The 25580-nt window shown below is 39.4% G+C and overlaps 1 protein-coding gene across 13 annotated transcripts in view; it reads left to right on the top strand.

The window, feature by feature from the left end:
- The first annotated feature begins 5581 nt into the window (after positions 1 to 5581).
- Positions 5582 to 25580, top strand: part of dlg3 (discs, large homolog 3 (Drosophila)) — a 73349-nt gene continuing 53350 nt past the window's right edge. For 3 of the 13 annotated variants that reach the window (XM_027135169.2, XM_027135170.2, XM_027135176.2), the window contains exon 1: positions 21713 to 22445. In XM_027135169.2, coding sequence (XP_026990970.1) covers positions 22086 to 22445 — 360 coding nt within the window. In that variant the 5' untranslated portion in view covers positions 21713 to 22085. Of the gene's footprint in view, positions 5724 to 6985; positions 7255 to 7947; positions 8080 to 10987; positions 11007 to 13805; positions 13892 to 16488; positions 16603 to 21699; positions 22446 to 25580 lie in introns of those variants that run through there. The other 10 variants (XM_047802178.1, XM_047802174.1, XM_047802175.1 and 7 more) reach the window with 10 other exon arrangements.

Raw genomic sequence — 25580 nt, forward strand, 5'->3', positions numbered from 1 at the left:
GTGACATTCAACGCATGTGTCAGGGCATCCAGGCAATCACTAACAACAGGAGAACTTTATCTGCCTGAGACTGATGTGCTAAATGACTTCTATGCTTGGTTTAAGGTACAGAACAGCATGGCAGTAAGAAAGACCATCCTGACCAGGTGCTCTGTCTAACCATGGCTAATTGAAGAGAACTCTACACAGAGTTAACCCAAGAAAGTAGGTTGGTTTGGTCCTGACAATGTTTCTAGCAGAGTGCTCAGGGAATGTGCAGAACAGCTAGCGGATGTCTTCACCAACATCTTCAACATTTCCCTGAGCAGCATCGTTGTTCCTACAAGCCTGAAGTCCACACCATTGTCCCCATACCTAATAGGTCTACAGTGTCCTGCCTCAATGACTATCATCCTGTCGCTAAACACCCATTGTAATGAAATGCGTGAACACATGCATTGTGGGTCACTCATCAACACATCAAGACCCTGCTGCCACCTTCACTGGATCCCTTGCAGTTTGCGTATCTGCCAAATCGCTCCGAGTCAGCACACAGAGAGGAGGTGCAACAGCTAACAGCCAGATGTAGAGCCAACAAGACTAAGCTAACCCTAACCCTGGTGTCCTCCTGGTGGACAGCCTTGCCTGGTCACTTAACGCCAGCTCCATCACCAAGAAAGCCCAGCATGGCTCTACTTCTTACAAAGTCTAAGAAAAGCCCATCTTCAACCCCCTATCCTGACCACGTCCTGCAGTGGATAGTAAGTGCAGCTGAGAAGATCATCGCTGTCTTCCCTCTATCACAGAAGTTTATACCACACGCTGCATCTGCAAAGCTAACCCTACACACACTCTCTCTCTCTCAATCATTTACAGCAACACTCATATAAACACTTTTTTACATGCTGTTTTGCACACCACAAATTAAGGCTACCTCCAAATGCTGCTAGTATATAAGTGTAGATATGTTTACCTTCATATTGTTTCCAATCCTTATGCTCAAATTACAAAATGTATACTAGTCTTGCAGTGTTTACACTGGGTTGCACACAATGCACTTCATGTCTTTAGTGGCTCTTTTGTAGCTCTGTGTTGTTTTATGTAACTTTGTTGTATGTAGCTCTGTGTTGTTTTATGTAGCACGTTTTTGTATTGGGTCAGATATATCTGTTTGAAATGACAATAAAAGCTTCTTGTTGACTTGAAATTGATTTCTTAAATTGTTTTATAATGATTGTGAAAATAATTGTATAAAACAATCTTTTCTGATAGTGTTGCAGACTTTTTGTATAGAACATTGTTCTTTCTCTCTCACACACACTCTCCCCCACACAAACATTCCTTCTCTATCTTACACATACACACAGATGCCTTGACCTTAGTTTAATTGACTCCCTCCCCACTGCTTGCAGTGGGACCCCCTGCTTTGCACATATCGCACTTGCAACACCGAAAGCAGTTGTAAGAAACATGATACTTTGGCTGGGAGGTTCCTACATTGAGATAACGGCCAAGGCTGCTTTTGTGGACACTAGCATTAAGCTCTGGCCGCACACATTACGCCATCCTTCTTCTTGTACGACTATATATTCCTGTTTTACTTAATAAACTTTGGAATTTCTCTCTGAAAAGACTTTGACTAGTGTGTTCATTGAGACGTCCCAGAGTACTCGCCAGGAACCAGAAACCAAGCAGAGGTTGAGAAGGCTGAATTTAGTTACCCTGTCCAGGCGACAGTTGAAAATTCCTTACAGTGATTCATGCTCAAAGGCTGCAACGCTATCTCATATACTACGGTATACTCCAGCTTTAGCTAAGCTACATCACCACCTGCTGGGAAAATTGTAGCAGTAATTGTAAAAAAAAGTGATTGAGCTTTTGCTGTGAATCAGAAGATAGAAACCCTGCAGCGCAGCTTCTCTCCATGTCCTTGATTGTGTTTAGTAATTGTTTTTAAATTCAAATCAATTATATCAGATCTAGAGATCAATTAATACACAATTCTGATTAAACAAGCAAAATATTAGTACCCAACTGGCCTTCAGTAGAGCAGCTACCTCAAGTTGAGAGATGTAAAGTCATGATCACACTATATGACCTTTTCAATGCCATTAATATATTTGGTCAAGATTATAAAGAGTTGTTGGTCATAAAGTACTGGACTTTTACAACAAATAGTACACAAGGGAGTTCTTCTGACTGGAAACACAAAGAAACACTGTTCATTTAAGGCACTTCAAAAAGTTTTTTTTTTTTACTTCTCGCATTCTTCTCTTCTGAATGGTGATGTGTTGAGTTCCAAAGGCAGTCTTTTATATTTTCTAAAAGAGATGTTAGTCTGAGGCTCAACAAGACTTATTTAACTTGGAACAATATACTCTTTATCCGGTCTATCACTGCCCACTCTCTTGTGGGTTTCCATAACCCTGAGCCTAATTAAACATTGCTTCAGCCAGCAGCAACTATCTGACGAAATCCAGCTGGTAGTGGCAACCAGCTTAAAAAGAGTATTGTACAAACATTTTTGCATGACATGGCCCAAAATGTTTTCTTGCATCTGTAGCCTTTAAACGCCAACAATCTATTTGACTGGCAGGAGCAAAGAATTTCAATCTTGTTGTATATGGATTTCCAGGAGCAAACTGCCTTACAGGACAACTACACTAAGAGGTCATTGCTTCATCTAAAGATACCTTGTCTGGTCTTGGTAGATTGAAACAGCCTTGTTGGTTAGTAGAGGCTACACATTTAATAGAACAATTTTGTCTCTCAGAATCGTTAAGATTTTTTTCATTTTGTTTTGAAATATTTGTTCATATTTATTGATTTGGCACTGACCATGGTCTTGTTTCCTGGTCTTCCAAGGCCTCAAGCTGTTTTATTCCATTTATTTGCAGATACTGAAAGAACCATTGAGCTCTGGGGCAGTATCAGGCTAATCTGACCAGCCCAGAGGAACTGGCTCTAAAGATCAGTGTGGGCAAAGTTTCTGCTATCTGTGGCAGACAGCTCTTTGAGGCTCTGTTGGGCAAAATATTTTTCTAGCGGAATCATGTATCTGGACACATTAAACCTTATCATTTTCATGCTGGACAACACTGAGTTTAGTACATTAAATGTGAAATCACTATGTTGCAAGAAAATATTTAACCTTGCAATAATCTGTTTTTGATGCACTCGTTTGGGATTCAACAATGTTTTAGATCCACAAGCTTCATAACACTGCTCATGCATGTTTCTTCAGGGGGATTCCACAAATGGAATATTCCCATCAGGACAAAGACTCAAACCCAGGTCATAAGAGTTATTCAAAATTAATGCTTAAACTTAAAACTTCACTTGGACAGAGTGAAAGTTGCAAAATTTATTAGAGAAGAGGTAGAGCAAAAACTTACACGTGCAACGAAACTAAAGCATGAGGTGCAAAGAAAATGAGACGCTAGGGAGATTAAATACACACAGACAAATGGGTCTCCGGTGGAAACAATTAACAAAGGAAGAACTGACATAGAGGAAAGAATGGACGCCTTTCGTGGATAAAGAAATGATAAGAAGGAAAGAAAAAATAGACAAAACTCTGAGGGGATTTCCCCCACCCCCTCACCCCAGGGACAGCTGCTTACTTTCTTCCTAGGCAAAAGAGAAACTATCTAATGAGCTCTGGGCAGTCAGGAGCAGTCATCAGGGTCCTAGCTTTCCCTGTCCATTATGCTGAAGGAAACTACTCACCTGTCATGAGCCCAGTATCCAGTTAACAGCAAGTTGCAACTTTATTTTGGATTATTTGCAGAGGTAAAATCGGGTTCAGGGTTAGACCTGCCAGGAAAGAGCTGTAGTAGGCCAGTCTTGAAATAACAAAAGACTGAACAAGCATCTGAACAGCATGTGTGGATAAAAATGGCTGAATATTTCTGATGTAGAGAATTAATAACAGGAACATGTCAAATTAGCAATATGTGAGGAAAAAAACAGTTGCTTGTCCATGATTACCCCAAGGTTGTGAACAGTGGCTGAAAGGGAGATCATAGAGTTGTGTGCGGATATCACCATTGAGTATCATCTGATGAGCCATATACATTGATGATATGTGGTATCTGAGGGAGGGAAGTGGAAGATAGGTTGGGGTATGTGTTAGCCTAGTGGTTAAGGTGTTGGGCTACCAATCGGAAGGTTGTGAGTTCGATTCTTATGTCCACCAAACTGCCACTGCTGGGCCCCTGAGCAAGGCCCTTAACCCTCAATTGCTCAGTTGTATAAAAAAAAATGTAAGTCTGGATAAAGGCGTCTGCTAAATGATGTAAATGTAAGTTTGAGTGTCATCAGCATAGCAGTGGTAAAAGAACCCATGTGAGGATATAATTTCACCAAGAAAGTAAGTATAGAGGTAGAAAAGGAGAGGTCCAAATACTGAGCCTTGTGGAACATCAGTGAAGAGTCTGCATAGTGCAGATATCAATCTCCTCCATGCTACCTAGGAAGCAATGCTTCATGAATCCCAAGACTCCTGAGGGTGGACAAGAGAGTTTACACAGCATTCCCTCAACCCTATTACCTGACCACATTTATTGTCAAGCCTTGAAAAGCAATTCATATTTATAAATTTGGCATTGAAGGAAACCCTAGTCTTTGTTTCATGGACTCAAGCACTTTGTAATCTATCTACTGCTCTAGGGCCTCCAGTCTTGTATCATACTCTTATTCATTGTAGGGTTCATCTGTAAAAGGAAATCATGTAGTACCAAAGTGCAGAAGTACCAAAAGGATTAATTAATGAAATAATGACACGGAGAACGCTGCAGTGATGGCTTCCGTGACTGTGTATTAATTCAGAATGAAGAGCATCGGGGCGCATCACTTAGTGGCGCGCGCGATGACGTCATCACGCAGGTAAGTCAACTAATAATTATTCATTCATTCATTTTCTACCGCTTTATCCGAACTTCTCGGGTCACGGGGAGCCTGTGCCTATCTCAGGCGTCATCGGGCATCAAGGCAGGATACACCCTGGTCTGACTTTTTAATCTTCTCTTCAATGCTGGCTGACCATCTTCATCTTCATCCAGAAATCCTAACATGTCTGACTTAACTATGGAAAACATTAACTAAACATGTTTTCAGAGAGTTACTTTTACTTTATATTACAAAATCCTTTTTGGGATAAATTGAATTTCAACCTTAGAATCACTATATTATATCAATATATTCAATCATTTACCTCCCTCGCTGCCATAAAATATGGAGCCTAAGATGGCAGCCATATACTAACAAATGCTACACTACAAAGCCCTCTAAGCAGTACAGTAGGATTCTTCACGATTGTTAAAATGGTTCTTGAGAAAGAGACCTTAGACACGTCTCCCACACTGGACAAAAAATAATTGCTGGGTACCAGGAGGATACCAGCATTGTTCTGACCTTGCAGCACAGTTTTGGGGACAAAAATGATAATCATCATCATAATCATCTTCTTTCTCTTTAAAGCTAATTTCCGCCAAAATGCCTTAGTATATCTTTTAAAATTAACGAGTAGCATGGTCACATTTAAAACGAGATTGCCACCCCTTCTTACCACTAGATGGCGAACATGTTCTGTTTATAAATAAAAACTCATCTCGTCTGTCTGGCAAACAAGTTACACCCTCAAACCACACACTCTCTCACATTCATAAAAAAGCTTTTGTTCAATAACTGTTTCATCACCTGTGCAAATAAGGGATCGTTAATAGCAGGAGCACAAAACATAGGTGAGTATTTGATATCTGGGATCGCTCTAATAAAGTAAACTTTTTTACTCGAAAGAAGCAAAACAAATGCGTCTTTTAAGGAGACATTAACCTCTGGGTGTATCATCCGTGCCTCTGTGTATTACACACCCTCATCTCTCTCTCTCTCTCTCTCTCTCTCTCTCTCTCTCTCTCTCTCTCTCTCTCAAACACACACCCTCATCTCTCTCACACACACACCCCCATCTCTGTCTCTCTCTCTCTCTCTCTCTCTCTCTCTCTCTCACACCCTCATCTCTCTCTCTCTCACACACACACCCTCATCTCTCTCTCTCTCACACACACACACCCTCATCTCTCTCTCTCACACACCCTCATATCTCTCTCTCTCTCTCTCTCTCTCTCTCTCTCTCTCCTCTGCTCTCACCCCCACACCCAGCACACACACACTACCTCATCTCTCTTTCTCTCTCTCTCTCTCCTCTCTCTCTCTACCTCTCTCTTCTTCTACCACACACACACACACACATCCACCCGCTATCGTATTATCATGTGTACCATCGAGCGTCTCTTCTCTATCTCCGCCTCCTTCTCTCCGTCTCATCGCGCTCTCTCTACTCTGGCCTCTCTACTTCTGCACTTTCTCCCTCACACACCACCACCTCTCATCTCTCTCTCCTTCTCTTGACTCTGCCGTCTTCACCGACACCACCCTCCTCTGCTTCTCCTCCTCTTCTCTCTCTCTGCTCTCTCTCCTCTCTACTTCTCCTCTTCTCAATCTCTCTCTCCACACACACACACACACAGACAACCTCATCTCTCTCTCTCTCTCTCTGCTCTCTCTCTCATCTCCTCTCACTCTCACAACACAGCCCTCTCTCTCTCTCTCCCTCTTTCTCTCTCTCTCTCTCTCGCTCTCTCTCATTCTCTCTCTCTCTCTCTCTCTCACACCCACACACACACACCCACATCTCTCTCTACTCTCTCTCTCTCCTCTTCTCTCATCTCACACACACACACACAAACACACACACTCATCTCTCTCTCTCTCTCTCTCTCTCTCTCACACACACACACACCCTCTCTCTCTCTCTCTCTCTCTTTCTCTCTCTCTCTCTCTCTCTCTCTCTCTCTCTCTCTCTCTCTCTCACACACACACACACACACACACACACACTCATCTCTCTCTCTCTCTCTCTCTCTCTCTCTCTCTCTCTCTCTCTCTCTCTCACACACACACACACACACACACACACACACACACACACACACACACACACACACACACACACACACACACACTATCTCTCTCTCGCTCACACACACACACAGCGCTGAGCTCTGCCCCTACCTACGTGTCCGTAAAGCGTCCACACTGAGTCTGTTATGGCCTCAAAAGTGAAAGAACTCCACGAGAGAGCGAAAACTGTGAAAAAGGGCAATCTTTAACTGACCCACATAAAACGTTTGAGTTTCTTTGTGAATATTAAGGCTGTATACGTGGACTGTATAACTGTCAGGCAGTGAATATTCACGATGGTTCATAAATATGGTAAGTTACCTTCGCTAACTTTGGCTAACGTACTTTAACTTTAAACTTAACTCGTGTGTTATAAAGGCGACTAACGGGATGCTGTTCTTCGTAACACTTCGCATTTAATACCTTATTTTGCTGGGTTTGTTTTCTGTGTTTATTTATTATTTTGACGCTCTTTGAAGATGTTCCTTGGGAAACAGGAAGTGGCGAAAAAATCTCGTCTTATAATATTGTGTGCTTTTCATTACTGGTGTATAAAAACTCTGGTGTGTTGGTGTTGAGGTCTGCACTTTAATTTACGCCCACTTTCAGTAAGTAAAACAGCTGGACCACGCTGTCACTGAACATTACAGTAACTCAACATCAGGAAGATTAGAAGAGTAAAACACAAGCTAAGCTAAGTAGAATTTTAAATTGTTCATCACCTGGGATTTAAAACGGCGTTTTTTTCAGACGTCATAACGTGGCCACGCCCCCTTGGTCACATCATTATAACCATAATAAATGCTGATAATAAATCACACTGTGAGTTTGATCAGAGAAAAGAGCTAAACTTCATCAGCGTGTCGTTGTTAATGATATACCACTGGTAGTGGGGGGATGTCTTCACAAACTTAATTATGAGCAGCATTTTCAACCTCATATAGATATACATTAAAGCTATAAGCAGCCAAACGCATAGCCAAGTCTCTTTCCCTTTATTTGCAGATACTGAGAGAGCCATTGAGCTGCTGGGGCAGTATCAGGCTAGTCTGACCAGCCCAGAGGAACAGGCTCTAAAGACCAGTGTGGGCAAAGTTTCTGCTATCTTTGACAGCCAGCTCTTTAAGGCTCTGTTGGGTAAGATATGTTTCTAGGTGAATCGTGTCTCTGGATACGTTAAACCTTATCATTTTCATGCTGGACAACACCGAGTTCAGTACATTACATGTGAAAACACAGTGTTGCAAGAAAATATTTGGCCTTGCGATAATCTGTTTCTTTGGTACTGCTCTGGTTTCTGTATTTCAGGTATTATGAAATCACCTCAAAATATCCATTCTGGTATGATACAAGAATAAGAGTTCTGCAATAAGAGTTCTGCAAGCTCATGAAGCATTTTGCTCATGTTCGTTCGTGATTTTTCAGAATGATTCCACACTTGGGATGTCCCACTGATGTTGCGTTTAAATGTGTGAATGTAAAAAGCCATTCATTGTCAACATAGTGTCATTCAGTTCAGACCATGTGCATATAAACACAGATAAATAACTATAAGAAGTCGACAACTCTAAGAAAACCACATTTTTAAATATTATTTTGTAAACTACATTACATTTCCCTGAAACATAGTTCCGAAAAGTCTTCAGGATCTTGGGCACAAGATACTCATTATTGGTTCTGATAAATGTGCATTTGAGTTCTGTTATCTGACCCCAATTTCCCCTGTGAAATATTTGGAATATTATACATGTTAAGTCACATAGTCAATAGGAATTAATTAGGATTTACATAGAGATTTCCTGAAGACCTGAAGACCATTTTTTTAAATTATTGAGCATCACAAAATCAAGGCTAGGTTAAGACTAGGTGTGTGAGTGTTCAAAGCGATGCTTGCTCTGCTATTTAACAATGCTCTTTGTGCTGAATTGCCTTTGGGAAATTCAGCCCAGGTTATGACTCTGGTACCCTTAAAATAAATAATTTATTTAAAAAAAGGAAAGAATTAGATTATCCCCAAAATCCTACAACAAAGACAATTGAACTAAAACTTTACAAATGTTTCAGAATGCTTCAGATTTACTTTATCTCTGTGTGTATATTGGTCACCCTTATAGTGCAAAGGGCTTTTATGACACAGAATTATAAAAGTTCAAGTTCACAGACAACAGAGAGCAACAAATAAAGTGAGGCCAGAGGCTGGAAAACAACAGTGGAAATTATTTTGGCTGATTTTTATGCTTATAACAATATTATAATTTACCATATATTATTAAATATGTTGTTTTATTTGAGTTATTTTTGTAGGGCTTATGACTGTGCACATACAGACCGACCCAAAAGGGACTAATCCCTTTCCTAATGAACTAGCATGTTCACAAATGTATCATCTTCATATAAGTTACCACTTAAATCTTTTTTAAATGGTTAAATGATTTTTTTTTCTTAGATACAATACAGTACAGTTCTAAAAAATTGAATCATGACACCTCTATTATACCTCAATTACAACTAATTAAACTGACATTTTCCTGACAGTGATTTTGGCAGGGACAGGAACGAGCAACCTGTGCTCTTATGTTATATAATATGCTCTTATGTTATTTCTCTGTGCACCTATGTTACGTCTCAACAAAGGAAATTTAGTTCCATCACCTCAAGGCTATGTTTTTTCTGAATTGTGATGCTCATACACTAATGAACTTTTCCTATTAGGAAAAAACAACAAGGCACTGTGTTAGTATAGTTTGGGTTGCTATGATCCTGTAGTGATGAAAGGGACAGGTTCTCCCTTCATTCAAAATCCCATGTGACTCCTGATGAAAGGCTTACTGCTTGCTTTGTGTCCGTGCCAGATAAGATTCTGATGAAGTATAAACACAGCACGGGGGATAAAAATTACTTTGCTGCTGCTCATGTATCTGTAAATACTTTAAATGCATTTTTAGACGATATGCATTTGCATGTATGTTGTACAGATAATGCTAGATAATTCTCACAATTGAAATCTGTCAGTAGTTGAATCAAGGGTTTTGAAACCACAAGATAACAGCGCTTAAACCCTAACTGTAACCCTGTATGCAGATAAATATTTGACACATTCGAAAAAGAGCCTGGATTGTTATTGGAAAGTAAATAACATGACATTCTCTATAGGAAGGATAGATACCGGCTTATCTTCACACAGGGTGTAATCTCAGCTTGTACTGTAGCGTGAAGGAGAGCCCAAGTTGTTTCTCAGACACATAAAAGAATGAGGTCAGATACTTTTGCCTGGAAGTAACATGTGGTTTTAATCTGTGCAGATTCTGGACTGGTGTCATGTTAGGAGCATGAATGAAACTTGATCTTACCTTTAATAATATATCTTTTTGTTTGGGTTCTGTAACATTTTTCCAGGCCCCAAGCCTATTGTTTTACTTATCAGAGATGTTCATTTATCATGCATACAGTCAGATTTCTTACTGAACTCTTTTATCACCTTAATTTTCTTAAATACCCTTTTTTGTGCATATAGCATAATTTTCTAAACATTTTAGACTATTCTTTAAATCATCAGGATTTATTATTAAGATATTCACCTTGAAGCATATTATTCAGTACCTGCTATGAATTATTCAGTAACTACAGTGAGACTGTTAGGGGAGGTTTGTCATTATGAGAGTGAAAAATGCTAGTTTGGACCCTCCTAAGAGTTTAAGAAGTTAACGCAGTGCATTTCTGTATGTTTTATGCAGCTTTCCGTTATAGGTGACACTGTAATTATGATAATGGTATTGGAGAACCTCACCTCAGCTCAGTAACAAGCCAACCTCTGTGCTATGTGGGAGGTAGGGAGAGCGGCTGGGATGCTTGATGGGATGTCTGCATGATTGCACAATTTTGAACAAAGGTTTCCTTAACAGCAGACTCATCTCTTTGTTCCCAAACACACACAACACACAGGAACTTACAGTTTCCACAAAAGAGATGCCATGGCGACCCCTTTCAGGGCATCACAGATTTCTACTGTATGGAAGAGACTTAGCCATGTTTGACTTCACTTTCCTTAGCCATAAGGAAACAAGGTTGTATATTCTTTTACCGTAGTATAACACATGCAAAATATATCTATTTTTTTTCCAGTGAAGTACATCTGAAAAAATATGACTGTGGTGGGTCTGGTTAATTAATGTGTGAGACTTTTGTACATTGTGGTTTGTGTCCAGGAATGTGTGTGGTTTTAATGGGGAGAGAAAATGCAGTTTGAGGAAAATTGCTGGAATATTTTTTATTATTCAGTCATGATGTTTATGTTAAACTATGCAACAACATTTTGCATTGGCTGTTGCACCTATTTTATATGTACGTTTATTGAAAATTTCTGTATGCAATTAAGAGATGTGGGATGTTTTAGTATTTAATGCATTCAACTGAAACATTAAGAGATGAATGGAGCAGAATTAGGAAATTGAGCTCACAAGGACCAGTGCTGGTACTTCCTGCCATTTCTATTCCAATTAGGACTGAATTCATTCTTGGTGTACTCTTTACTGGTGCACATCATTACTGCCTACATGATGTTCTAAGACAGCTCTTAGAACTTTCCTAAACACCCATGTCCCTTTGTGACACATTTAAATATTCCTATTCATTACAAAGCTGAATGTTTTAATCATGCTTTGTTTAGAGGCGAGCCCTGCTCATTTAGGTTGCAGTTTACTTACTTTACTTTGTCTCTCTGTCTCTTTTATCTCTCTCCCGCTCTCATCTCACGCTGGCCAGCCGGGCAACATAACTACCTCCTACACAGTGTTCTCTTCCCACACACACAGACTTACATAGACACATCCATGATGAGTCACATAGCCCCCATTCTTCTACTGTCTTTTCTAATGCACCTCTGGGGGACATTGACGCTGCCCCTAACACCCTCTCATGCACAAATAAACAAATGGCACAAATATCTAAATTTCCGCTCAGAGTTTCTTTTAGGTCCCTGCAAATGCTATAGTCTTCTGGGAGGTAAGTTTGTAATGGGACATATTTATGGACGTAGTAAAGAAAGCACATTTCACTTGAACATATTAAAGCAGCAAGAAACATGGTATCATTAGCTCTGTGTGTATTCTGAGTTCACATTTGGTGACCATATGCCATGGATTGTTAATGAGCAGAGAGGTGAAGAAAAAAGACTAGAACAGGGCAACGGGTAAAGATTTCTAGCTGAAATAAATCCCAGTACAAGATCTAGCAAATTGTAAAAGGGATAGAACTGTAGATGGTGTGAGTGTGATGTGGGCTGGATTAGCAGAACAGCATGTTATAGTGGTAAGAGAGATTGCTTATCATTCGCCTATTGCTTATATCATTCTTGGGTAATTAAAGATCTCTTAAATGTACAACAGCCAAAAATATTTCTCATAGTGTTGTACTCAATGGCTCATATGGCTGTAAACATAGCATTTCTTATGTATAGGCAGATGGGAAATTAAAGGGAAGGAAACAACATAAAATGTGTTGGGAAGGTGTTGGGCTACCACAAGCTGCCAGAACAGCTTCAGTGCACCTTGGTACAGATTCTGTAGTCTTTAAAATGGTACTATAGTGATGAACACTGTTCTCCTAAAAGATTCCCTCAGTTGGTGCTTTGATGATGGTGGTAGAGTGATGGCTCCCATATGACTACAAAATCCTTTATAGGTGTTCAAAGGGATTGAAATCTTCGGACTGGAAAGGCCATAGCATATAATTTACATCAATGTCATCCTTACCGAACCATCCCATGAGCCCTCATGCCCTGTGACTGGAGCATGGAGCCTGGAAGGGAACCCTCCCATAAAGGTAGAAGTGATAAAGGTGATTTTAGTGACTCTTTCCTTTGAGAGGTCATTTGGAACTGAACCATGCCAGCAGAATGCCCCAATAGCACAACAGAGCCACCATTTTCTTTCACTTAAATCTTGTGTTAATCTAACTTCATATATCCTTAATGCCTTTTTGCTGTGAATGATTCTTGAACATTTAAACCACACCAGCTAGCTTTGGAGGCAAATAAAGGTGTACACTGTAACTGTGATCCTACTGGAGAAAATGATCCAACAAAATATTGCCAAAAAGAAGGATGTCAGGTGCTGAATCAAGCTTGTGGGAATAAAATTGCATTAAAATTCTAATGTTAGGGGTTGTAATTGCACTAGCAGTTTACAAGGGATTAGTAAAAAGCTTGTGTATCTGACCGAATAGTCTCTTCAGAGTTGCTAGCCTGTTCATTGTACAACCTTGGACGACATAGGAATAAAATAGACTTCCAAAAAAGACCATAAATTGCTGTAGATAAATATAAATATAAGATGTCATTAGTTGGTAGACAGTGTCACCAATTTTGCTGGACCCCCAACACTGTTGTGACCTCCAGTATCGACACTGATGATTTTCCAACTGTGGAATGTGCTGTGCGCTTCACTGCGTTATCAGCAGTGCATCACATTAACAGCCTCTCTGTTAGTGAGTGTGACTGTTGCTGCTGCCATCTAAACTCAGTATGGGCAAGAAATTTGGATGGAGCTGCTAGAAGATATTTATAGATCTGTACAATGGCAAGACTGATGCACAAGTTGAGCCATGACGTTGTTTATAACTTTTGACATGTAAGTTGTGCTGGCCTTTTACATGGCCGGAATGTTTTTCTGTTGTTGTCTGTTACTATGACAATATTTAATTCTTCATTAAGCAGTAATCTAATACGTGTCTTTAATGCGATGTCTGTTTCTTCCTGTGCTAGTGGTTCATCATTGTTATGGATAAACAGTCTAGAATGATTAACCGTTAAAGCATAACAAATAATCAAACAACAGCATTGTAATTTTCATGTTTATTATTTTCAGATATTCAAGAATGCTATGAAGTGACCCTGCAGCTAAATGCAACAGAGAATGCAGCACAAGAGAACGGTCCCAACAAGATGTTAGAGGTAAACATCTCTAAATAATGATTAAAAAATGTGTGTAATATTCAGGATTGGAAATATGCACATACTGTACTGTACCAGTCAGTTTGCTGTTTCACATACTGATTCCACTGATTACATTAGACACCAGCTTACCTTGTTTTTTGTTCAGCGTTGGTCATCTTCCCATAGAACAAATGTATGAAAAATGAAAGAATTTGGTGCATTTCAGTAATCAAACCAGAGTGGAGAGAAGATGAACGAGAAGGAAGTAAGTGTGAAAACAGATGGAGAGAAAGAAAGAGGGAGCCAAGCATTAGTCATTTCTAGAAAATACTGCAGTGGTAACATCTAGTGCTCATCAGTGGGAAACATAACAATGCCACCAAGAACCTCAAATATAATGTCGAGTCACATGGAGCAACAAAAATATTTATAGGCATGGTTGACAAAATAAGCTCAACCTCTTTTTGTAATCTGGTAAAGGCCACTGGGGATGAAACTGGGGATGGACTGCAGGTTACTTGTCCAGTCCATACTGCAGTGTAACTATTCCTGACTGAGGGTACATTCATTATTTGTTAGGTCTAAGTGCATGCACGTACAGTATAGGCACACACTCATGTTTAAACAACAGCCCCAAAAAAACATTAAACCTCTTTAATTACAGAAAAAGTGCTTTCGAAAAAAGAAAATAACAGTGTGGGGGTTTGATACAAATGCAAAAAGAATTGACCATAAACTTAATCAGTTCAAATAATGAATTTGAATAAATGAAGAAACTATATTTTAGGGTAATATTTTTCAAAACCATTAACAGGTCATGAGTAATCATATTTAAAATGCAATTTTAAAAATTAAACTAAACAATTATTATTAATAAATCATTGCTAAAAATGTAATTACAGGTGATTCTTTTTTTGATACACACACACTTACAAAGCATTTATAACACTATGAGGTCAGAAATATGTACCAGTATTTTTGTCACAAAGTTTGTGATAAATTTGCTTGACTTATTTCATAGATGTTTCTGTACTGCATTGATTAGCCAGATCTGAAAGTCTACAGACATTTTCATATTTCTATTCTCATATTGATACTGATTTTGAACTTCTGGTCCTCCCTTCCGTGAAAATACTGCAGGGGTCACTGACTCACTGTGTTATCTGTGGTGAAGAATGTTCCAGGCGCAGTAGAGCCCAGTATGACACTGTAGAAATGCAGAGCCGTGCTGTGGAGAGTTACTGGCTGTTGAGTGAGAAGCAGCAGGCAGAGAGGGAGGGCTAGAGCTGACAGAGTCCAGTGCAGTTCTTATTAGCATTCAACACACATTGTCACCTGAGTGGAGGAGAGTTAAATGAAATGAGTCTGCAAATTCACTGATTTCGTGCAGAGGCTAGAGAGAAAAAGACATCAGCAGCTCTAGAGCACCATTAATGTGAATGCAGAAGTGGTGACATGCCACTTTTGCTATTAATAGGATTCAATGTAATCAACCTTCTGGGTTTTGGATTTAATATGACTTGAAGAAGCTCTGCATTTGAATATGAGTCTTTTGCCATTACGGTGTATTAAAACTAATTTCTGCTCAGTGGGTAACACAATTGTGTTTATTTGCTTGACTGTTTCTGCAACAATCAGTTACACTTATACACAACACTAGACTATCATAAGTCAGGGAATATCATCCTGTTGAATTTGTATCTGCCCCATCCCACTTTCCCTAATTACCAATTTAATTATGATTTACAGTTCACATGAGCCCTATGTCTTCATGGGTGTGGAAATCTTTTGGGACTCACTGGTTAAATATTTTGTAGCAATTCCACGAACTCATGCTCTCCGGGTTGTGCCTATTAATTTGTTTGCTCGGTGGCAGTAAACAAAAAGGCACTGCACAACAAATACCTATGATGTCACAAATTAGTTGCTCTAATCATAGATGTAAGAAAACAGTAGATGCTGCAGTAGCGGCTGCTGTTTCATGTCCTCCATGTTGGAAAAGGATTCAGTTGTAAGCCAGTTTAAATCTAATGAGTCTTAATCCTGATGAAAATGTATTCTTGAACTGAATTTATTTCTTTGCTGCAGATTTCTGTATATCGCAGGTGTTTTAGAATAGCATTGTCAAATAACTTATTAAAAAAAAGATTTCAATTTATTATTACTTACTAAAAATAACTACCCTAAAACCTGAGGGAATCGGAGTAGGGATGCAAAGACAGTCATTTTAACCCATGTGATTGGAATATTAGCAATAACAAAATTATAAATGTAAATTACATAAAATCACAAAGTTAAGGTTTCATGTTCAGTTATACAGTAGCTTTCAAAAGTTTTCTTAAACATCCAAATGCCTGTGTATCTTCACATTTATAGTTAAAATAGTATTGCTTCAAATATGATTCTTGACAGGGAGCTCATACGAGAACCAGGTGCTTTAGTATACTGGGAAATGTATCGTAATTTGTTCATAGTGTTGTGAGATACATACAGCCATCTCACTAAAAGTGTGCTTTCATGAAATTTTCAAGATTCATCGTAAACAACCAGACATTTTTAAGCAGTTCACCTGAATATTTTGTGGTGTATATGAATGTTTTTCTGTATATGTGTAGCAGAACACGGAATTGGATGGTGTGTCGCGAGTGCGAGTGACCAGCAGAAGGAGTCCACAGAAGGTGGAGAGAGTGGCCGGGCTAGTGAGCCGTTCCCATGTGGAGATGCCCAAGGTTAGTGACAGACTAGGAACAATTTAAAATTGATGTCAGTGGCTGTTTGAGAATTCATGGAGTTCCTTGAAGAAAAACGTTCTATATTGCTCTTTGTAGAATAATTGCAGTTTGGGAAAGAATACTGGATCACACAAAATAACACCATCCTTGTCTGTGAATAGTGACTTTGTAGTGTTTAACCTGAAATGCCAGTTCTGTTGTGAGGATGAAATTACCCTAAATTTCTGCTTGTTCAAATTTGCATGGACATAATGTATGCTTAACGATTTATGCCCATGTTTAAAGTTAATGTTTAAGGTTAAATCTTCAGCAGTATTCCAGCATTTAAAATATTAATCACATAACGATTTAGTGTAATCTTTTTCATGCCTTTTGGTGATTTGGGATGAATGTAAGGAAAGGAAAACCGTGAATTGCCGTCATTTTTACATTAGATTGTAGATCCAGGCTAATAGCACAAGCTGCTTTCTCAACCAGGAAAATAAAGTGTTAATCACAATTTCAGAGTTTGTCTGAGATGTCACTGTTTTTGTTTTTAATGCTTTAAAGGCATCATGGGCAAGTTGTACTGTATCATGGCAGACCTCATTTTCACATGCCTTCCCAATCACAACACGCCCAAAGGCACATGGCAGCACAATGCCTGCAGGCGCTAGCTTTTGAGATGAGTGGAGAACTGAGCAAGGGGTGTGGGAGTGCGGAGGAGGAAGAGGAGTGTTCTGTGGTCTCAGCTAATGCTGTAGGAAGGCTCTGTGTGTGTTTTTTAAGCTATGTCAAGTGTCATTTCTCTACATTAATATCTTATGGTTGATACTCAAATCACATTGTGTTGGTGATAAAAGCTGGGTGATGCTGGGTGATGTTGCATGGCAAATGTAGTGTGTCTCTTTCCACACATGAGTAGGGAAAATCGGGTATACAAAGTGCAGAGTAAGGATGGAGAGAAGCACAAATAAAGAGGGAGCAGCAGAGATAGAGAGAGAAAAATAAACAGAGTGGGGGAGGATGGAAGGAATGAGCCGACTGAGAGGCGAGGGCCGGTGCAGTGCAACGCAGTCAGAGCTGGAACGGACACCCTGAGCTCAGCCTTCCGCAGGTTGCCATGGAAACCACATTCCTCCCTCTGCTTGCATCCCCACAGACTGACTGCCTCGCTTGCTCTCCCTCCCTCTGTCTGTTTTCCCATCTCTCTTTCTCATCTCTACCTTACGCAGTTATATGTGCTCACCAGTAAAACACGGGCAGAAATTCAGCAACAAAATCATAAAATGTGTCGACATGATAAACTGAAGCAACGACCCTAGCAAGATTCAAAGTTTATCCTATTTATTATATTATAGTATGAGTAATGATTATTTTTGTTCTCAGAATAATCTTTTTCATTCCTTGTGTTTCTATGTAGTTTGCTCGTCATAGTTCCTTACATTTTTATGCTTATGATTTGCATTCTGCATGTGATAAGCCTTTCTATATATTTCTTCTCCTCTCAGTAGTATGGCTGAACCTTGCGCCTGCCCTTTCCTTCAGAAATAATCTTATTAAATGTCCTTTTCACCTGATTCCCATAATTTCCAATCAATATCCATGCACCTCACATTCTCCCCTTTTTCTCTGACCCTCTTTTCCTTCGTCACTATCTTTCGTTTTCTATAGCTCCCCCTATCATTAGACTGTCAATCACATGTGCACTGTTTGGTACAGCAGCTGTTTTCTGCCACCAGTTCTATTAATAGGAGTTACAGCCTTCATAGGCGCTTTTGTTTAGGGTCTCAGAGAGTGTGTAATGTGGAAGCCATGGCTTAATGTTTGTCTTTAGAGTCATGTTTCTACCTTCAGCTCTCCATGAAACACTGGAGAATGACTTGAGCATGACTGAATTGCATGAGGTCAGCACAATGGGAAGAAAATTGTTTGAAAAAAACATTTCCCACACTATACACCGAAAGCTACAGCATCAAAGGCATTAATATCTATGACATATCTTCACACTCTTTTAGAAACCCTGCTGTATTTTATGCAACCTTGCCTCTGCATTTCATCGAAATGATGCTTAGTAATGGTGCTACTGCCCCTTTAAGTCTGCCTGTGTCTTATCTTACCTTATTTGGGCATGCATCCTGTTAGGTGGTTAGAGAGCAGTCACATGGCCTGCTGTGAGAATGCACAAAAATTCCAGAAAATTTTCTATAGAGCTCATCTGTGTGAGTGTGTATCTGAAAGGTTTAAAATATACGTGTTTATGTAATTGGGATTGCAATTAAGCTGACAGATAAGGGTTATTTTGTGGCAAAGGCTCTGTCTTCCATTTAAAATCATATGGATTTCCACATGTTCCTCATGTTTATAATATACATGTATCGGTAAACCTTCTATACTGATTTATAAATTATAAATCTAGAGCTCTATAAATGTCTCCACATTATACAGCTGTACTAATGACATAATTTTTTCTAGATATTAGCAGATATATAGTATTTTCAGTACATGTGTACTATACACCATGTAATCTGTACATAGACATACATCTGTACACGTGTGTGGAAGATTTATGCTTTCGTATGTTAAGCTGCTTTGACAGTGACAGTGTCTTTTTAAGGTGCTATATAAATGCAATTGATTAGTGGTGAATGGGGCTGCATATACATTGCATGGCCATAGGTTTCTGGACACCTGACCATCACATCCATATGTGGGCCTTCCCGAAACTGTTGCCATAAAGGTGGAAGCAGTTGTAAGGTGTTTTTTTGTGCAAATTAGTGTAACAGTTTCCTTCAACTGTACGAGGCATAGCCCAAACATGCTCCAAGATAATACACCCAACATGAGTGCCTGACCTCAATAATGCTCTTGTTGCTGGATGGGCAAATTCCAGTAGCCACACTCCAAAATCTAGTGGAAAGCCTTACAAGAAAAAATGTAGGTTATTAAAACAGCAAAATGAAACTAAGTCTGGAATTGGATTTAAAATGAAAAGCACCTACCACAAACGTTTGGCCATATGACCAGACAAATCAAATTAAGTGATACAACAGTAAAGCATTTACCTTTTTGTCCGGAAATCACAAGTTTGAACCCTGACTACACAACAGCCATCCATGGCTGTAAGTCCAAGAGAGCAAAATTGACCATGTCTGGGTGGGGAGTCCTGGCATATTCTCTCTTGTCAATCACGGTGACATTAGCCGATTACAGCCATCTATGATGTCATGCATGTGGAACCGGTCGACTGCTGCTTTCCTCTAAGTGTGTTACACTGCCTTGTGACGCAGTGCCTAAATGTTAAATTGGCATAGATTTGCTCTCATTTCCATTTTCTCTCCATACCACTCTTTAGTATTGCATTTTTATAGAGTTCTGGCTGTTGAGTATCTGTGCTGCAAACATAAGGCTGTTTTATATTTTAATATTATATAATATTTGAAAGAGTAGGACTCCTTCCCTAGAGGTACTAGAAACACCCACATGCAGTCACACACTAAAAGATGTAACAAACCCGAAGACCTAATGCTAGCATTATATGCTTGAGTATAATCCTGGTCTGCTTCTCTATTTTCTCATCTAATTTGCATCTTCAATTGTAAAGATCATGGAAAACAGAGCACTGTTATTGTGACTCCTATTGAACTGTGCATCACTGTACGAGGGGAAGCCAAAGATGAGCACAATGGAGAAATGGAAAGAAATGAAGGAATCATGTACCCTGGGATGGATATGTTTGCATCGTCATTTTCAGCTGAAAGACACCATTATATATAAATTGTTTTCAGATGAACAAGCCTCTTGGTGGTTATAGTAGATACTAGATGTAGTATCAGTATAAAAATCAGTAGTTTTACAGGAAATTACCAGGCAATAATTATGTACCCTTTCAGCAGATTCAGTAAACGTTGTTAAACTGGGTTAAAACTCTTTAAACTGGCTTTTATGGAGTATGATATTGTTATTGCATTATATGAAATAGGTTTGGAAAATCGCTCTTTGTCAAAACTGATTACTAATTGACAAAACATGCAAACCAAATAATGAACCTAGTTAATATATAGGGCATATGGCATGATGGGTAATGCACCACAGTCCTGTTCTCTGTGTCTATGTGGCTTTCTATCAGGTTCTCAGATTTCTCCCACCTCCCAAAACATGCTTAAATGCTCTTAGGTGTGAATGTGGGTGTAGGGTAGCCTACAGTGGACTGGTGTAGGGTAGCCTACAGTGTTTGCATCTCATCCCCTGTTAAAGGGCTCTACATTTACCATGCTACTGACTAGAATAAAACAGCAATTTGGGTGATTTTTTGCAGTCTGCAGTGATTCATATAAACATGACTACATGAAATGTGCACCTGACTCATCCTAATTTGACAACCTTAAATCATTAAAGCTTTTATGTGCAAAGTAAGGGCCACTTTTCTGATATGGAGCCAGCAAGTGATAAGTGATAGAATCTCTGCATCTTCATTCTGCCTCTGTGCCTGTGCTCAGTTTATGGAGCGCTGCCCCTTTAAGAGCAGCCACTGAAACAAGGAGTCCTGGTGGTGCTGCTGCTGATGGCAGTGCTGCAAGATGATTGGCTGTGTCTCTCAGAGCTGAGGTGCTGGAGGGATGCTGCTACGCATCTCCCTCTCCCCCTCTCTGTCTTGCTTCCTCTCTCTCTCTCTCTCTCTCTCTCTCTCTCTCTCTCTCTCTCTCTCTCTCTCTCTCTCTCTCTCTCTCTCTTTCTCTCTCCCCCTCTTGCTTGCTTGCATCTCTCTGTATAATCCTCATCTAGGGCAAGCGAACTGAGAGGCAATTCAGTGCTCAGCTCCTTTCTGCAGGCTGAGAAAAGAGAGGGGAGGAAAGAAAACGCTTCCCAACACACGAGGAAGATAAAGAGGAAATCTTGCTGGTAAAAAGAAGAACAATACAGAGGAAGATTTGTTCACGGATTTGATCTATAGATATATACAAATTGTTTATTATATATATTTGTACACACGCATATAGATATATATATGTGTATATATACATTATATACCTGTATATAGCTGTGTATTTGTGTTTGTCCCTTTATATTAATATTTTTTTATGTACTTGTGTGTGTGTGTGTAAATATATACATATATAAACAAATGAATTTATATATCTATGAATTTATTTACTTATCACTGTGAAGCAAAACAGTCAAGAAGAAAGTTCCGTCATCGGGGCTGGTCTCAGATTGAGAGATCATATACTGTATTTTCAGCTTTCCCTTCTACATTTTTTTACATTGAAGGGAGGAAGACTATAGACCTTTTTGTATTACTTGTTTCCCGGCCGATACCTGGGAGGAACAAAGCAGAGGATAAAAGGGCTCAGAAGACGGTGAGATTCCTGTGATTTCTGCGCTTTCCACCAGCACTGCTGTTCTCTGAGCCGAGCAGTATTGCGTGTTGTGTTTGATCTGAGGAGGCAGCAGCAGCAGTGAGAGACAGTGAGAGAGCACCGCGTCGTGAGCCAGTCAGCATGCACAAACACCACCACTGCTGCAAGTGCCCAGAATGCTATGAGGTGACGCGCATGGCTGCCCTCCGCAGAATGGACGCCCCAGCGTATGGAGACTGGCAACCAGAACCCTATGGATATCCAGCCAGCTATGGAGGTGGCCAGACCTTACCGCCCCAAACCTCGGGTGGAGGAGCAGGCATGGGCGGAGGGGGCACACTGGGCAGAAGTAAAGGGAAAAAGATGTCAGCCGGGGGCCCTGGAGGCCCTACTCCCATGAGCCAGTCCAAGGGTGGCCCCAAGGTAAATGGCAACAACTCGGGAGGGCAAGGTGGATGGTGGCCAGAATGCACCTGTACCAATCGGGACTGGTATGACCAGGTAAATGCATTTGTCGTGCTTGATAGACTGCCCGTGCCCGTGGGGGCGTTGAAAGGAGGCAGGTGGCGTATGTGGTTGCTAGGTTGGGGCTCTCATTTTTAGAGGACCTCATCCTTCTCCTGGAAGTCTGTTTTTACCACAGCCAAAATGAAGCTTGTGTCAAATCCCTGTTAATAAGTGTTTTTTTGCGGTACATAGGTTTTCTGGGTTGGTGAGTGCATAATTCAGATTGGATAATATCATGCCTGTTTTTTTGGTGGAGAAGATGGAGGAGGGGAATGACTGGGTGCTGAGTAGCTTCCTTAAAATGTCTCTAAATAGCTGCACTGATTGAGGTTTTATTTATATGTGAAGAATCCTGATATCTTTGGATGCCTAGCTTTCTAAGGATGATATGAAATACTGCAAAAGAGACAATGATCTTGCTTTAGATGAAGATTTTACTGATTATTCAAATTTATCTAAGCCTGTATGAATATTCATTTATTGCTTATACGGTATTCTGGGAGCACAAATCAGAAAAATAGGAACATCGACTGTAATTAAAAAACGTGTGTGTATGTAATAGAGAGAGTAGAGGTGGGGGAAGGGTCACTGTCAGTGTATGAAATGAAAGAAGCAACCACTTATGTGAGCAGCATAATGCATGTATGTACAGTGCATTCAAACCAAAGCTTGTATGTTATACAAGGCTCAGGACCATTTTAATGTGAGAGAGCAGGCATGGAGGGTGAAGGCTACCAGAGAAAGTGAGAGAATTCAACAAGCAATGGGAAGAAACATGGAGAAAAATGTGAGCAGCTGCTACGCCTGCTCTGTTATCCATGTCAGGATGGACACCTTTTAAATATTTTTTTAAGCTTCAGGAAAAATGACAAACAATAACTCTTTTTTAACCATTCTACTAATTTGCCAGTGTTTTTTTTGTTTGGAGTTTTTAGAAAGTATAGAGATTGAGGAGTTGGTGGTTAAAATGGATGGAGGTTAAATACAAAAAAGTGAGAGAATTAAAATGTCTGGGTCGGGTGGATACTGTACTTCATTTGGCTGGATATCATGATGTCATCTTGCCTGTCAGGTTTTCAGAGGATGCTTCAGTTGGCTTTGAAGGCGTTTTTCTTACAATAGCTATTCTGTGTAAACGTGAATGAATTGGTTATAATCTAAAAGGACAGCATTATAAAATCATTCATTATCTGATGATATCCCAGACATATAACGGATATAGAAATGTCACTGAAACAGGATACATGGAAAAATGGCAGTGATATAGGTGAAATGTTGAGAAAGAGACGAATATGCTCATAAAAGCAGCCAGGAAACCAGGAGGGGGAGGGGGTTATGTAAGATCAGGCGGTTGCAGGAGATGCGTAGAGCAGCCATGTAGCTATGAACCAGCATCTGTCCCAGCCCTCAGTAGGGCAACAGTTTACAGCCTGCTAACTCAAATTAGTGTGAATGCCACATTTACATGACACGATTTATGCTTTTTCTTTCTTTTTCTTTTTTTTAATATAGATTCAGATGTAGTATGGTTATTTTACCTGTTTCCTATCCTCAGTGCTTTAATGTTATAGCAGGCTAAATAACCACAACATGTTTATTACAAAGGAGTCTCTTCCCCAACCTGCACATTCAGTTAACTATACAGGAGCAATAGAGTCTCACACACAGTCAAGGCTTGTCCAAAGGGGCAAGTGGTGGACTGATCCTCACCCAGCAATCCTGGGATGTTCTTTGTATTCGCTGGCCTTTTCTGATGCTCTTAAACCATGGAACTTGATTTCAAAATGAGAACCGCAGCAAGTATTTATAGTGGTCCACTCATCAGTTGCTGTAGGAAACTCACTGGCCCTTGCTTATTCTTCACATTTTCATAGGGAGGAGAGGACAGATACTGGGATGCTAGTTTGGGCCAGTTTAAAAACACTCTGTTGGCACCAAGATGATATTTTACATCAAATATTCAGAATAAAATCTTATAAAGTCTAGCAAAGTGTGAATGCATATACTGTTTCCCAGTACCTGATTATTTTTGGTAGTTTTTGTATTTTGTGTGCTTTTGAAATGCAGTTGGGCTTGAAATTTTGCTGAAACCTGTCAGTTTGGTTAATAATATTAGCTCTTCTGTGTTGAACAAGGTATGTCTGAAATTACTCAAAAGCTGCTAGACTGTATGATGAGCCAGTTGAGGGCTATTTACATTTAAGCCACTCAATTTTTATTTCAGTTATTAGTTTTGTCCATTATTTTACTTTGCGACATAAAATTTTGTGCAGAAAGCTTAATCAAGTTGTAAAGTTTTAGTAAATATACCTATAAATGCTTCAAAATAGTAGCGCAATCATTACATTTAAAAATAGTCAAAGGAAATAAATCATGCATACAAAAATTTTATTTTTTGGAAAGAATGATATTTTATGTGATATAAAATTGCATTTTAGATGATAAATGTTAATATAAATAATTTCCTGTAGTATAGTCATTAATAATTGTCAAATTGACAGTGGTGTCAATTGCTTTATGATATGATATGTAAAATGTATCAGACAATCATACAGGGTATGAAAGGTTGTTGCATGGCTTTTGTGCTCTTAAATAAGCACAAATAATTATCAATGAGTCTTCCCATTACACTTCCCTTTAAGCAGATGTAAGCATGTTTTTTGCTTGGGGCCGGTCTTTTGCCTTTATAAGGTTATAAATCTGAACTGAAACTATTGGTCAATATTTGGTTTATAGGTCAACACTACTTCTACATGGGTAAGTAAAATGAAAACCTTAATTAAATTAATAAATTACACTTGAATTACAATAGAATCAAGTGATAGAACATTTGCACTAAACAAAATGAAGATTATGTAGAAAACTGATTCACTTTTCTGAAACCAATTTGCAATAAACAGTGCAAAATAAAAAGGTTTTTATTGACTTGTATATTGTTTTCATCCATTTTTTTTTCAGCCATCTAACTTATCATTATATAATATATGATCACTGAGAACTTTCAGGAAGAATGTTCTAATACTGGGTAATTTTTCTCTGCTCTCAAAACTGCTTCAATATTTCTTTGCATAGATTGCAAAAGCTGATGAGATTCTGAGATTCTGGTCCATGTTGACAGGTTTGCGTCAC

Source organism: Tachysurus fulvidraco, chromosome 17 (genome assembly GCF_022655615.1).
Source record: "Tachysurus fulvidraco isolate hzauxx_2018 chromosome 17, HZAU_PFXX_2.0, whole genome shotgun sequence".
In the NCBI taxonomy this organism is placed as follows: domain Eukaryota; kingdom Metazoa; phylum Chordata; class Actinopteri; order Siluriformes; family Bagridae; genus Tachysurus; species Tachysurus fulvidraco.